The sequence below is a fragment of the Zosterops lateralis genome, assembly GCF_965231275.1.
Source record: "Zosterops lateralis genome assembly, chromosome: 16".
Lineage (NCBI taxonomy): Eukaryota > Metazoa > Chordata > Aves > Passeriformes > Zosteropidae > Zosterops > Zosterops lateralis.
This window is the reverse complement of record NC_139776.1, coordinates 12,785,989-12,800,630: the sequence shown is the minus strand read 5'-3', so window position 1 is coordinate 12,800,630 and position 14,642 is coordinate 12,785,989. Positions and strand designations below refer to the sequence as shown.

The 14,642-nt window shown below is 48.1% G+C and overlaps 1 protein-coding gene across 5 annotated transcripts in view; it reads right to left on the bottom strand.

Moving 5' to 3' along the window:
• CBFA2T2 (CBFA2/RUNX1 partner transcriptional co-repressor 2) overlaps nt 1–14,642 on the bottom strand; it is a 57,372-nt gene that overhangs the window by 14,447 nt on the left and 28,283 nt on the right. For all 5 annotated transcript variants that reach the window (XM_083873069.1, XM_083873067.1, XM_083873068.1 and 2 more), the window contains one exon: nt 729–872. In XM_083873069.1, coding sequence (XP_083729195.1) covers nt 729–846 — 118 coding nt within the window. In that variant the 5' untranslated portion in view covers nt 847–872. The remainder of the gene's footprint in view (nt 1–728; nt 873–14,642) is intronic.

Here is a 14,642-nt window from a genome sequence, read left to right as displayed (position 1 = left end):
ACATTATATGGCTTAAATGTTGGCTAAAGAAGGAAAAAAAAAGACCCTTTCTAGGCTGTAAGAAAAGGCTGAAGGTCCTTTCCATCCATGGAGTCACCTCTGAGCAATGCTTAGTTAGAAGAAGTGGGTGCAAGGCTGTGCTACAGCTGGGCAGGATCAGGACTGACTGTAGCTTAATAGGAAAGATTATAAAGAGAAGATGGAGAAAAGAGAACCTGGATGGACAGCAAGAAATTTTCACGGCTGGGAAATTAAAAAAGAGAAAAACTTTCTAATCTCAGCTGCAGGAATGCTGCCTGCAAAGTGAGATACAGCAGAGTGGGAATTAACTCCTCCAAAAGATAAAGAGGAAAGCCCAGCTCTTGGCTTGCTTGAAGCTGACCTGATAAAAGATTCAATTTCTTAAGGAGTTTATGGTGGAAATCAAGGCTGCACCTGCCAAGAGAAAGACTCAAGGCAGCACCAGGAGCAAAGCAGGAACAGGCAGGGGGATTACACACTCTGTTTTATGTCCCTCATGCACTACAGAACTGCAGGAAAGCCCCGGTCCCCCCTCCCTCCCAGGCAGGCAGCATCACCCTCCGTGCCCTGGCTGAATGGCTGAGACGTCCCAGGGAGCTCTATGGGCAGAGCCTTCCCTGCTGGCCAGAGCTGTTCCCAGGACAAGCACAAGCAGGGAGCCAGGTGAGCCAGAGCTGCTCCCAGGACAGGCAGCACTGGGGTCTTACGTGCAGTCGGAGTGAAGGACACGGGCCGGGGCCCACCGGGGTTGACGGGGGGTAGTGGCGGCATGTTGGGAGGAGAGGACCTGGACTGGATCTTCACTTCCACGGGCGATCCGGGCATCACTGGCACCCTCTTCTCACCAGCAACTGTACCAAGAGAAGGTGGCAAGGCTTAGTGACACTCCCTGACACGCATTTCCCCGCCCAGCACGCCAAGAACAGTTGCACGGGTGAAGATAAGAGCTGGGGGAAGTCACGCAAGGCTCCCACGCTGCCCTGGAGGGTCCCGAGCTGGGGACAGGCACCCAGGGACATGCCCATGGTGTCTGTGCTCACCATCCCACTCTCCTGACTCCATCTGCTTACCCCTCATGCCCAAAGATGCTGTTCAAAGTGTTGTTTTGCCCCTATTAAAGATACTCCCCAGAGTGCCCACACACACCTCTCTGAGCCTTTCCAGAGGAATCACAACCTCTGGGAGCCATGCAACAAGTAATGTGGACTTGGGCTGTGCCAGAAGTGACTGGAATGAGCCTGGGGTTGTAGGTGAACTGATATCAGCTACTCACAGCCCCTCTCCTGTGTGCAGTCTCTAATCTATCACCAGCTCAAACTGCAGCTTCCTTTGCAGCCTTGAGGGATGTCCCAGCTCAGGGGAACAGTGTGACCACACTCCCAGCTCCAGGGGCTGGGATCAGCTTCACAAGGCAAAAAGGAAGAAGCATCCTAATGTAATAGCGGGATGCTTTTTTTTTTAGGGCAGTGTTTTGGGGTAATTTTGCCTTTAAAAACGCAGACAACTCAGCAGACAAAGCCTAAGGATCTCCAAAGCACAGCTCCTGTGGGAGCCAGTCCCATTCCAGGGGTGCTCTGCATTGCACTGCCAGTGTCTCCAGTGGCCATGACCCCAAAGAAATCACCCCTCTGATGGAGATGATGGGCCCCACTCCCTGCTCTTCAAGCTGCCCCTCTCCTCGCTCAATTAACTCACTAACAAGATGTGAGCAGCTTGTCCCACCCAGGAACACGGCCGGGTCCCCAGCACGTCCAGCTGCACCCCAGCTCAGGCTGTGAGGGAGCTCAACTCAACTTCCACCTCCCCAGTGATGCAAGCTGGCCTTGGGACCATTACCATCTAATTTGTTATCCACAGTTCTTACCAGTATCTGTCAGCTGCAAGGCACTCAGCTTTTGAGCCCAGGCAAAGCGATTAAATGCTGCATTCCCATAGAGCACTGAATAGGTGGCAAAATTCTGCACTGAAATACAACCCAAACCTGCTACTTCTCAACTCCCAACAACAAAAAAGCTGTTTTGGAGAGCAGAGAAAACACAAACTGGCACCTGAGCCCTCGTGTTGCTGCCTGGGATCTGCTCTGTCAGCCCCAGCACCTGCTCTGCCACCGAGCTGCCTCATTTATTTTCCTTATGGCAAGTCATGGGGAATGCCAGCGAGGTAACAAATGAACTTTGTTATTCCCAGCATTTCTTTCTGCTGTTTGCAGGAAGGGGAAGCAGGGAGGATACACACTGAAAATCCATGTTTTCCTGCCCTGTCAGTACAGGTGGAATAACTTGGGTTGGAATCGCTACAAAACCCACGTCCCTGAACATTTGTGTCTTCATTTATCTAAGCCTGCTTTCAAGAAAAGGAAAAAATTCTAGGCTTTGCTTTCATGAAGTGGGGGAGATACTGAAGCCATGGGAAACTACCATTAATTTTAACATACAGTAACTACATTTATCCCATATTGTCAACTACTGTACATGTGGTCCAGCTTCCATACAATTGAACCCTGATGTGCAGACTCTCCCTGTCATTACCATGCAGGAATATGATATTCAGATGAATAACCATGCACTGATTAGCAACAGGATATCACTGACACATGTAGGCACCTATCCCAGCAGGTGAGTTAATCAGCAAGAGCAGGGAAACCCCTCTGACTTTCTTTCCTCTCTAAACAAATGCAGCAAACCAGTGAGATTTTGTACACAAAGTTAGGGGTATTTCTACCACAAAAAGTCTGAGTTCCTTCACCCAGGCAAGGAAGGGACGCATTGCTTAATGACCCAATTTTTTCCATCAAAACAGCACTAATTGTGCCTCTCCAGCACTTGGTGTCAGTTCCCTGATGACCATCCAGGGACCCACTGTCACCCACCTGCCTCCTCTCCCTCTTCCATGAAACCCCCTTTCCAGGTGTACATGGCCAACCTGATACTGCCATACTCCGGAGAGTGTGAAATCCTTAAGTTTTCTCCTATTCCTTCCTAAACTGTTCCTAGGGCACATTAAGAAAGCAGAACTAATTTGGTTAATTTACAGGGAAGGAGATAAATTTTGCATAGAATTTAGAACCCCAAAATAAAACCAGCTACTGTGTGAGACACCAAAACTGAAGCCCACAAGAAGCCAACACCTTCCTTTCCAAGCCCACTCCAACAGACAAGAAGCAAACAAGATTGTTAAATTTAAATGCTTCCTGCTAATGACCTGGGGCATCTATAAATGCAGATAAAAACCATCTTTCTGAAGCTCTTTTTTAGCCTAAACATGTCCATTTAATGAGAATCATCTGAGCAAACCAGGCTGTGACCAAGGGCTTGAGTCAGCCTTGAGTTGACCTGGGGCTAAAACTGAGCCAGTGAGCTGCTCCCTGGAGAAGGGCTGCCTTCCTGGTCTCATTCTTTCACTTCTACCACTCAGAAATATTTAGTGGCTCACCAAGAGCAGCTTTTCAGTGCCTCCAGATGCACAGGGAGGATGCAGAGATACTCCTCAAAACATGTGCAGGTCACTCAGCTGTGTCACTCACCTAAAGAGTCAAATGCCATCATAGATTTTAGATGATACTCTAACAAGAATAATTGTCAATGACTGAATGTTCCAAGCACCAGACCAAGATACCTGCCCAAACTGGGAACATTGCACTCTTTTCCTTCAAAAACTCCTCCTTCCAACCCTTACCTAGATTAGAAACATAAATGCTGTTGTTACTTCTCAAGCAGTGCCTGCAGGAGCAGGCCAGACACGTTTATGGCACAACACTTTGGCTGCCAAGCTGCCAAATGTCCAAACTTTGCAGTGATACATGTCACTGTGTCACTGTACAGCTCAGCTGTGCACCAGGACCTGCCCAGGGTGACCAGGGAAAGAGGTGGCAGCCACGGGGACACCTGTGTGGGAGAGCTGCCTTCCTGGCCTCAGACACACTGGAATTCCCCATGGGAAGAGGACTCAGAGAGAACAAAACCCGAGGAGATGCTGTTTTAGCCTTGGCTCCATGGCAGAGTCCCATCTCCCCCCAGCAGTTTTCACAGATTTGGCAGCGCTGTTTCAGCTCCCAGCCACTCGCTGGGCATGGGCAGCTGCAGCTGCAGCCACAGCCCAGCCTGTGCTCCTGCCCCAGATATTCCTGTGTCCCATTTAAGGAGTCCAGGTGTGCAAGAGCCCAGAAAGTGCCAGAGCTGTGAGTACACCTGGAGCCCTCCCTCCCTCCCCAACACACTGCCAGCCCTGGGTTCGCCTGCCCCCGCTCTGGCTGTCGGTGTGCACCAGATTTCCTTCACTGCTCCAGTTCCCATCCTGGCGTAACAAATTAAAAAGGAACATATGTCAAGATTAAGTGCAGCTGATGATTTTCCTTTCTGGAGAGGAGAAAGAGCAAAGTGAGACAACGGGACGAGATGCCAAGAGAAAATCTGGGGTCTCAACTGATCCTCAGAGAGGTCCCACTGCTGCATTCCCAGGTCTCCAACACCACAGCACATTTCAGAGGGGGCAGTTTCAACACCAGCTCCAGACAGATCTTGTCCTATTCATTTACTTTAAAGAAGTCTTCCACCTCTGGTGTTTAGTACAAAGAGAGTGTTGCTGTGACAGGTAACTTCAGCATTTACTTGCACTAAAAACTGTACAAAGAAGCTGCTTTATTAATCTCTTCATGCCTGTGGGCTTGAGAAAATGGAAAAGGCAGAAGAACAAAAAACCAGCAACAAGTTAGGGAGCATCTCAAGTACACTGGAATTTAAATTAATCCTTAAATTCCTCTGGCAATTAGAGAATAAACTAAGTGATGAAAAAGAAGCAAAAACAGTGCATGAGGAGAACTGGATGTTACCTTCCCCAAAAAAGCCAGATTAGGAGCTAGAGAAGAGTGACAGTGAGGCAGACAAACACAAATGGTCTCCTCTTCATCCTCTTCCCAAAATTCAAGATATAATTCAAGTATCAGGAGGTGCTCCACTCTGCTCAAGAGAATGCCTTATCCAGATTCCCTGGCAGAGCCATGGATTTGCTGAGACCAAGGGAAGAGAGGAAGAGCCACTGCTACAGAGCAGAAAATGGGGATGCTTTATATGAATTTACACTGTAGTGTCTGCACAGGCACAATTTAACACAGTCACCTCCCTGAGTGATGTCTTCAGGCCATCCCTGATGCATGGGCAGGACTCCCCTTGATTCCATGGCACAAGAGCTAAGGAGGAAGGATGAACCTGCCTGCCCTGGGAGTGACTTTGGAGCTCTCATTTGTTAATAAGCTGCAGAGTCAGAACTGTGCCTCACCAACCCATGTGCCAGACTTGAGCTCTCCAGCTTTCTGTAGAAGTCAAACCATGAAATATCTTGGAAGAAATAAGAGAAAACCACACGGAACATGAGACAGCCCTGCAGCACCAGCAGCTATGCCCAGGTAAGGGTTTGCTTTCCCCTTTGGCAGTTTGCTGGACAGAGAACAGGCACAAAATCAGACCTTGTCAACAAAGCTTTTACCACTAAGTGGGTACATTGCAAACCTGTAAAATAACAAAGGTATTTTTTTGAGTAAAAGGCTGTGTACAAGGGTTTGCCCGGTGATTCAGTCTCAAGAGGGAAAGCCTGTAATGATTTCAGACAGAAAGGTTTAATCAAAGCAGGTGTTTTCAACTTTCATCTGGAACAGGCAGAACATATTCATAACCTAAAAAGCCTCTCCTTACCCCAAAAAGTTGAAAGCCCCAAATTCATACCTTCCCCTTGAGAGCAAGGGACTGGAGAACTGACCCAGTAACAACAGCCAAGGTTGGGTCCAGCAGGACAAATTCTTTGGTCCTCCACGAGCCAGGTCTGAGCTTATTCCAAAGCCAGTGGACAAACAGACACCCCAAAGGTGATCCAGCCCATCCCAAAACATCCCTCAAGGCAAAGGAGATCAGCCACTCTGCAGCCACATCTCTCTTCCCACTGGCCCTGACACCTCAAGTGAGCACTTGGGCTAGAGACATAAATTATAGATCACCTACAAGTCAGCAAAATGATCCCTTCCTACAAACAGTCCTTGGAACTTATTTCCCCACCATTTACACAGATCAGAGTCCCTGGTTCCAGATCAAGCAATGCTAAACTTGGCTAAATGGACAGAGAGGCCACTGGAGAGGAGGAGATGAAGGAGGGACAGACCTTTAAGAGCCCCCTCTGACCCAAACTGTTCTGTAGTTCTGCAAGTAGCTGCATGTCTCATGCTGCAGGGCAGGCCAGGCAATGCCCCAGCCCAGCCCTGACGTCCCCAGCGAGGAGGATGTGCTGCAGTTGGCTCCTCACAGGGTCCCTGTTGATCGTCTGAATACAGACGAGAGGCAGCATCAGTGTAACCTGACCTGATAATGTAAATAGGGTGAAATGAAATATGGTTCGCCACCTCCCCAGCTTTGGCGAATGTTTATTTTGAATAACATGCTTATCTGCTCCAACTGCTCACCATCTGTTTTCAGTCTCCACCAAGCTAATATTTTTCACATTTAGGAACTGAGAAATGGGAAGAATTACATTTAAATTTTATTAACATCTTTCCTCCGCTCCAAGGTTGCCTTTCCCTCCCCTTGATGGCTCTAAGCCATCTGTAGAGCACCTTTGCAGTTCTCCAAGGCATGCAGATGAGAGGTGATCTACATGCAAAGCAAGAGTATCATTACTCGGGCTTCCAGAAGATGCCATTTACTGCTTCTCCACCACAATTCCCCCCCTCACCTGCTTCCAGACAGCTTCCCCCAAGCTCAAACTCAAATCACATTGGCAAGGGAAAAAGTAATATTTTATCTTTTTGCAGCATTGCTGCATCAAAAAGCGATGGAGGGGGAAGACTGAAGATAAGCATCAGGCACAAGGCAGCCAATACAGCAGCTTTCAGAAAAAAAGGATGGTTGGGTCTGTCCCAGTTTGGAGGAGAGTGAAGCACTGGGAGGTCTGTATTCAAGATGACTTCTCTCTACAAATATTGACATTTATTTGCTTGTGGGGTGGTTTCTAGAGGCCTTTCTCTGCTGAAGTCAACAAAAGGTGATTTACAACCAGCACTAGGGGACAGGAGTGTGTGGCATAAGCAGGTCACCAGCAAGGGCTGGTCACACGAGGTCCCTCTCCATTCTCCTCCCTCCATGCCATGGAGCTGGCCAAGATGCTACTACAGCATCAGTGGGTAACTCATGTCACTGCACAGATATTTCCTCCACTCCATGTGATCAGCCTATTTTTACCCCGTTTAGCTCAGTTTTGTGGCACATCCAGGCTCCTGAGCTGTAAGATGCTGTGGGAGTGGAGAGGGCTCGGCACCTCTCAGGAGAGCCTTGCATCACACAGGAGGGAGCTGCTGAGCCTGGGATAGGCATTTTATAAATCAAAAATAAACGCGTGTATCTCCATTGCCATCTAGTCCTCTCCCACACACAGCTGTTTCACTTTAAATCTCAATTCAATGCGAAACTCAGATAGAAGAACTTGAAAGAGCAAAGTATGTTATCGTTCACAAGCAGTCCAGAAAGCAGTTAATAAGGGAAATAAGATTAATAATTTATTCCTGAAGGCAGACTGCAGATCTTTATCCATCTTGCCCTTCAGTGATTTTTATAAAATCCTATTAATGTGCCTGGCTCTAGGAACTCAGCGGTAGCACAGGTTGGATTTCGGGGCAGTTCCCAGCCAGACAAGGCGGCTGCAGCTCCAGCTCTGCCCGTGCCATGGCCATGTCAGAGCCAGCAGCACAAACCTGCCTGCATGGCATCTCTGCCTCTTGAGCTCTGCTTCCCTCTGGGGCCATGGACCCAAGCCAGGACCAAAACCTGGCTGTGGGATTCACCCCACAAATGATCACATCCAACACTCCTCGGAGCTGTTGTACATCAAACCCCCAAATTCTGGTCATCTCACTTCTACAAGAATAGAAACCACTGTTGTGGTGAACCCCATTCTCCTGTTCTCTTTCCCATGAAGGAGGCAGGCAACAATGACCCTGACAGCCATTTCCACCCAGAAGCTATCGCTGCTTTAGCCACCACACCACAGCCATTCCCTTCCCACACCACTAGGATCCCTATAAATAAATTTTAGGGACCGAAGTTCATCCCTTGGTGTCCCTGGCAGCAGCTTTTGCTCATCACTGTCTCAAAAGGATGCTGAGAGCTCTGCCAGGGAACCTGTGGTGCCCTGGGGCACGGAACCCTCCTCATCCTCACCTGGCATTCTCCTGGAATATAGCCCAGGAGAATACTTTCCTGGAAACCAAGGCCTGCACTGCAGTTTTAGGATAGGAAGCACTTTGGGGATTGAGGGGAGTGATCCCCAAACCATCCCTTTGGCTGGGTTATAACCTGGGACAGGGCACTCATTCAGCAAAGCCAGAGTTGCTCACTAATTCATTTGCTTAGTTACTGCTAACTATTTTGGTAATTTTTCATTAATTCCTTGTTCCATTTAAGATTACAGAATCAAGACTATTTTTTTTTTATCACCCACTCCCATAACAATATTAAGAAATATTTCCTCCTCCACACTATTTACTCCTTGGGCTAAAGCACTCGGAATGAAAAATGAAAGCAGTTACAGATATCAAACGGGCAATTATCACAATCATGGTAAAAAAAATTAGTTCTTAAAAGTCTCAGCCTGCTGCACACTGCTCTCCAAAGCCTCTGACTCGGAGCAGAACAACGGTGGCGGGAGCAAAGTTTCCAGATGGGAACATCTGTGTCTCATTTGCCTCAGGGAAGAAAACACCAGGAAGATTAACGGCTCCCGAGGCTGGTGGAGCCCAGACACAACACGTACAGAAGGGATACCATGGAGAAAGGCTTGGAGCAACAGCCTGCTAGCAAAGTTTGGGGGTTTTCATTTAATGATGATTTTTTGCGGTTCTTCTACATGTGGGGAAATGAGATGTCGGGGCAAAAGAGAGCTTGGGTTTTATTTATTGGAAATGCTGTGTAGAGTGAAAGCAAGAATTGAGTTAATTATGCTTGTATTAAAAAAAAATGAAATAAAAGCAGCACTTTTACCATCTCAGCTACTTTTTAGATAGAAAAAATAATTTTAAGAATTGGCTTTAAGAGGTTACACTCCCAAGAGGTCTGAAATTGCTCCCTGCCCAGAGCATCAAAGTCCATGGATTTGCCCCTCCAGGGTCCAGTGAACACCAAGTTTAAATCACAGAGTAAGAAGTGATCCAACAAGTGGGAAACTCATGGTTGAATGACCAAGCCTCCCCTGGCAATGGCAGCAAAAGCCTGTTTTTCCCTTGGGAGCATTCCTTAAGTTCTGCCACAGTTTAGGGACCACATTACCGAAGGTGGGCAGGCGTATAATCCACAGGTTATACAGAGGAACTACTGAGCACTGTAATTTTGAGAATGCAAATCTGTTTCTCATTCTGCTTAGGCTAAACACCATGGAGTAAATAAAGCTGGAACTTTTGTACCTGTAAAATTTTGGGAGGTCCAGAAGAGGGGAAACACAGTGAAACAAGCTCCAAGTTTAGAAAGCATTTTCCACCTTAACAGAGGCTTTGAGACAGCCTTTAGGACATGATTTTATCTAGCCCTCATAAATCCTTTTAAAACATGGATTGCTGGCCATTTAACAAGCAGCTCCACCCTTCTCCTGCTCTCCAGATGAAACACATTCGCACTGGGCTCCATTTTGTTCCCTCCTTCCCTGACCCAGCAGTACCAGCAAAGCAGCAGAGCCTGGGGAGCCGTGGTTAATTGGCATCCTCTAATTACTAATTAGCTCCAAGGGGCTCTCTGCAGCTCTGAACAGTCAATAGGAATGCATCCACTGATTTAAACAGGCTTGGGAAAAGCAGAGCTGCTGGAGCAGGCTCCTAGGAGTGACCCAAGAAACTGCACAGGGAACCCACAGCTCCCCATGGATGATCCAGCATGGGGCCACCACCACTGCAACCCTTGCTGGGCTTCTCAGGAACAGCTTTGGAGGAGCCTCAGAGAGGGTTATGGGGTTCTCTCATCCAAGGGGAGCATTCGTAGGGGGTTCTGGCTGCTCTGCAGCTTCTCCTGCACAAGAGCCTCTCACACAGATGCTGCAATTAGAGGTGTCTGAGCAGCATTTGTGGTTTAAAAATCCATCATAAGAGATTTAAGCCACAAATTCATCCCTTGACCTCTCCACAAACTCCATTTAGGACCTTGAGCCTCCTCACTGCCTGACTTTATCCTTTACCCAAAGAGCTGAGGAAAGGGCAACGTGCACAGAGCAGATCCCAGCAGAGCCAACAGCCACCAGTGCAGCGCCCACAGTGAGGCCACAGCTCCCACTCTGCAGCACTGCCCTTCTCTCCCTGCTGAGCTGCTTCAGGAAAACCAGGTGAGCACTGCAGCTCTGGCACTCCCATGGCTTCCCCAGGAGAACCCCCTTCCCAGGGGAATCCTGCAGCTTCTGCACTGCGAGTCTGATTCATCCCAAAAGTGATGGTCACCAGGTCAGCGAGCCTCAGTTTTCACTGCCTGGTGTTTTATGTCCCAGCTCTCAGTTTCAGTAGGAAAAGCTGTGGAAAAGGAGGACATTTCCCAGGCAATTCCACAGGAGATTTAGGAGGTGCTGAGAAGGGGGCTGTTTCTGGGTCAGCACAGTGAGCCCCTTTGCTGAAGGCTTCCCACCAGTGGCTCTTCTCACTGCAGGATGCACCCCTGCCTCTCCAAGGACAATCATTTGGGGAGTTTCTTCTGCCACTGCACTGCTTGGTGTATTTTTAACCCCAAGCAGCTGACGGATGGTGTGATACCCCTTATCCCAGTGCCAGCTGAGCTCAGATCCCAATCCCACAGCCCCTGACACTTCAGATCCTGTCCATCCCTGTGCCTCTTCTCCTAGTCAGCTGCTGGGAATGAGTTTGGCCACATGCAGGACAAAGTTCCTACAGGGATCTGCATGGTCTGTACAAAAGTTTCCACAGATTGTGATGAGGACAGCAAGGTTTACTCCAGTTTTTTGTCATCAGAGAATCCAGAAATCCTTCAGCCACAGCAGCTCCTTTGGGACAGCCTTGTCTGTGCAAATGAGTCCTTTACCCCACGCATCCCTGAGATGGGACTGGAGCTCCACAGTGAACCTGCCTCACTAGGTACAACAAACACAGGCATTGTCCATGACCTGGACAGGTCCCCATCCCACACTGCCCCATCCCAGGGATCCACACAGCAGGGCAGAGGCAGCCTGGAGCACCTTGGAAGTTCAAGCAATACAACAAAAAAGGGGAACAGCCTGAAAAATCATTAAATCTTTCAAAATAAAAGGATGAATTCAAACCCACCTTAAAATCACCCAGTGACTGAAGATTTGGGAGCTTTAAACCTGATTACTAAAGACATATAAGAGGAGTTTAAAGTCCAGCTTTAAAACCATTTAAGAAAACTCTCTTGCTGTCCTACATCTTCCAAATCCTGCTGCTTGATGGTTTGGTCCCCAACACTATCAATCAGCACTGACCTCAGAAAACAATCAGTACTGAGCAAATCTGGATTTCTTAGAGCATCAGGAATAATATCACTGAGCACACAGGGATCTGGACAAATGAGAACAGGAACAGCAGCTCTGGGGTTTAAGGGTAGGGGTATCCAGTGAGTAGAGAGTACTCCAAATGAGTGAAACACAAACTGGGATAAAAAAGTCTCTGCATACCAGGCAGACACAAAGCAGCACTGCCAGCAGCTCAAGCACCACTACCAATAATTGTAAATAACAAGCAATTAAAAAAAGCAAGGTCACTTCTAAAAGAAATGAGATCTCAAGGCAGAAAACCACATTTAATCCATAACAACCAATGTGACCACAGAGAGGCACAAATAATACCAAGGACACCCAAAGCTATTACAAAAGCCTATATTAAACTAGAAAAAAACCCCAAAACTAACAACCAACCTGTTTGTTAAGCATGGAGCAGGTACAAATCCTGACCATCTGGAGAAAGAAGCAATCCAGAAGGTCCTAGTCAAAGGGGCCAGTTTAGATGAAAACAATGGTCGTTTTAGCAAAAACAAAACAAACCAATTCCAGTGCAAAACAAACCACGAACCAAGTTCTACCACAAACCCAAAATGAAGCAATCAAGGAAGGATACAGAAAAACATCCCCCTTGGGTCCCTGAAGTCATACCATTTCCAAATATAAAACAGAGTCTAACACAGTCTCTCTTCTCCAGATGGAGGATGAAGAGCAGGAGCTCACCACTGCCAGCCAGCTCCAGGGCTAAAGCTCCAACAGGCTTAATCCAAAACTGGGCAAGTTGTCCAAGAGATCAAGGAGGAACTTGGGAAAGATTAGGGAGATCTTTCATCCTCATTATTTACAACTTCCTACAAGTGCCAGAGGAGACTCCATCCCTCTGTCACTGTCTGCAGGGAAGGGTCAGGGCAGGGACCAGAGGAACTGGCAGGAACTGATGCCCACATTCACCTGAACATGAAAAACTTCTTCACTATGTGGAATTGCCGAGGGAGGGCAAATATCTCCCTCACTGGAGCTATTCCAGAACTGTCTGGACACAACCCTGTGCCATGTGCTCTGGGATGACCCAGCTGGAGCAGGGATGTGGAACCAGAGGCCCCACTGAGGTCCCTTCCTATCTGACCCACCTGAGGTTGTGTGAGCAGGAGTGTCCCTGGCCCCAGAGCCAGGGTGGCTTTCCCAGGCAGCCCTGGCACAGTGCTGGCAGTGCTGCCCACACCAACACCCTGCCCTGCTGATACTGCTGAGGTAGCCAAGCCTCACTAATGACTCCCAGCTCACTTCATTCACTTGGGTGCTAAGTGCATTCAGTGCTGCCCAGCTAATAGTCCCTGCCATCAATGGCACACACAGGAGCCCTGCCAAGATGACAATTCTGCCTCTTAAAAACACTCCTCACACCACCACACAAATGGCTTTTCCTCTGTGTCCCAAGTCTGAGCAGCCTGTGGGAAATTTCCACCATCCCCCAGAGCAAGAAGCACAGGAGGAACACATTTAGGGGTGTGGGGCCCCTACACACCTGGAGCCCCATGAGCCAGCATCTCCTGCAGAGTCCAGGCACAGAGAGATTGGGACGGACAGGAGAACCATCAAAGTTCACTATTTAGAATCATGGAATGGTTTAGGTTGGAAGGGACCTTAAAAATCTCTCCGTTCCAAAGCCCCTAACACCTTCCACCAGACCAGGGTACTCCAAGCCCTGTCCAGCTGGAACATGAACACTGTCAGGGATGGGTGATCCACAACTTCTTGGTCTGCTCCCAGCAGAGATGGATGCACAGCAGTGACTGGTTCTGCTGTGGGCAGCAGAGGTGGACAATTTCCATGGATAACCTCTGGAGAGTCAGTGGTGCGCAGGGACTGGAGAGTGAAGGCTGGCTCAGCTGCTGCTGCACTTGCTCTCAACCCATTACACAGCAACACAGCACAGACAAGACTTTCCAATTCATCATTCTTAGGATTGTCCTCAATTAGTTACCAGTAACCTGCATTAATCTGCTCCTCATCAACTAGAGCACAGGGGAAAGACATAAACCCAAAAAGCTCAATTGCAAAAATTGTGAGACCAGGGCACAAAACAACCCAAAAAAACCCCCAAGTTTGTTCTGAACTGTCATTATCCTCCCCTGGTCACAGCAAAGCTTGTAACACAGTCCCTATAAATTTCCTCTAATGATGCAGCAGCGAGGCAGAGCCCCATCTGCGCCTGGGCACAGGTGAGACTTTTCACTATCGTGTAAGTGCAGGCTGCCTTTCAATTACACTCACCAGCCCATTAGGCAAATTAGATTTGCATATGAGAGGATAACTAGAAAGTCAAAAAATAGGCCCTGAAGGAAAATCCATTCTAGAAGCTACACGTCCCTGGGAAGATGTGGACAGGGAGTTTGCTGTTCAACCCTTTAGGGCTACTTTAGGTTTTCGTGGTATTCAGGTTTCTCTCAGAGCTGGCGTGGGTTTGAGGACAGCCTCTCCACCAGGCAGAATTGAAGCCAGACAAAGACATCTGCGTTCCCTGCATCCCCACCTCCCTAAAAAGATGCCCATTTCTGCAGGGCTTTGCATCATTTGCAGGTTCTGCCTTGCAGTATGCTGGAAGATTAAAATATTACTGGTGTGAGAGAATTTCAATTGATTCCACCTGGGTTTCAATAATAGATCACTGAACTACAGAATTATTCCCAGCACCCTAAGAAGGTCCAGAGGGACATGATACCCAGTGGTATGGCATTACACAGGTGTCCCATGTCACTGAGGACACTCATGGGGACTAAACAGTTCTGCTCAGGTGATTCTGAAGAATTCATCCGCCTGCACACACTTTTTTTTTTTTTCCTGGTGAGTGCATGCAAAACAGAGACAACCTAGCTCATCTCCCAGAATCCAGATGGCACTTGCAAACCTTGTCTGTGTATCAAATGTTGTTTTTTAGATCAAGTGTCCCTGGTTGACAACACAGAACTTCAAGATGCTATCTTTAGAGAGGCTTCTCTGCAAAGAAACACCCTTGGAGCATACGTTGCAGGAATATGCTAATGTGGCAGGGTGTTTTCAGCGGCCACAAATGGATCTGTTCCTGGGAGCTCAGACACCCCACAACAAGCTGAGCCTGGCTGGAGATAAAGGGTCACCCACCCCTA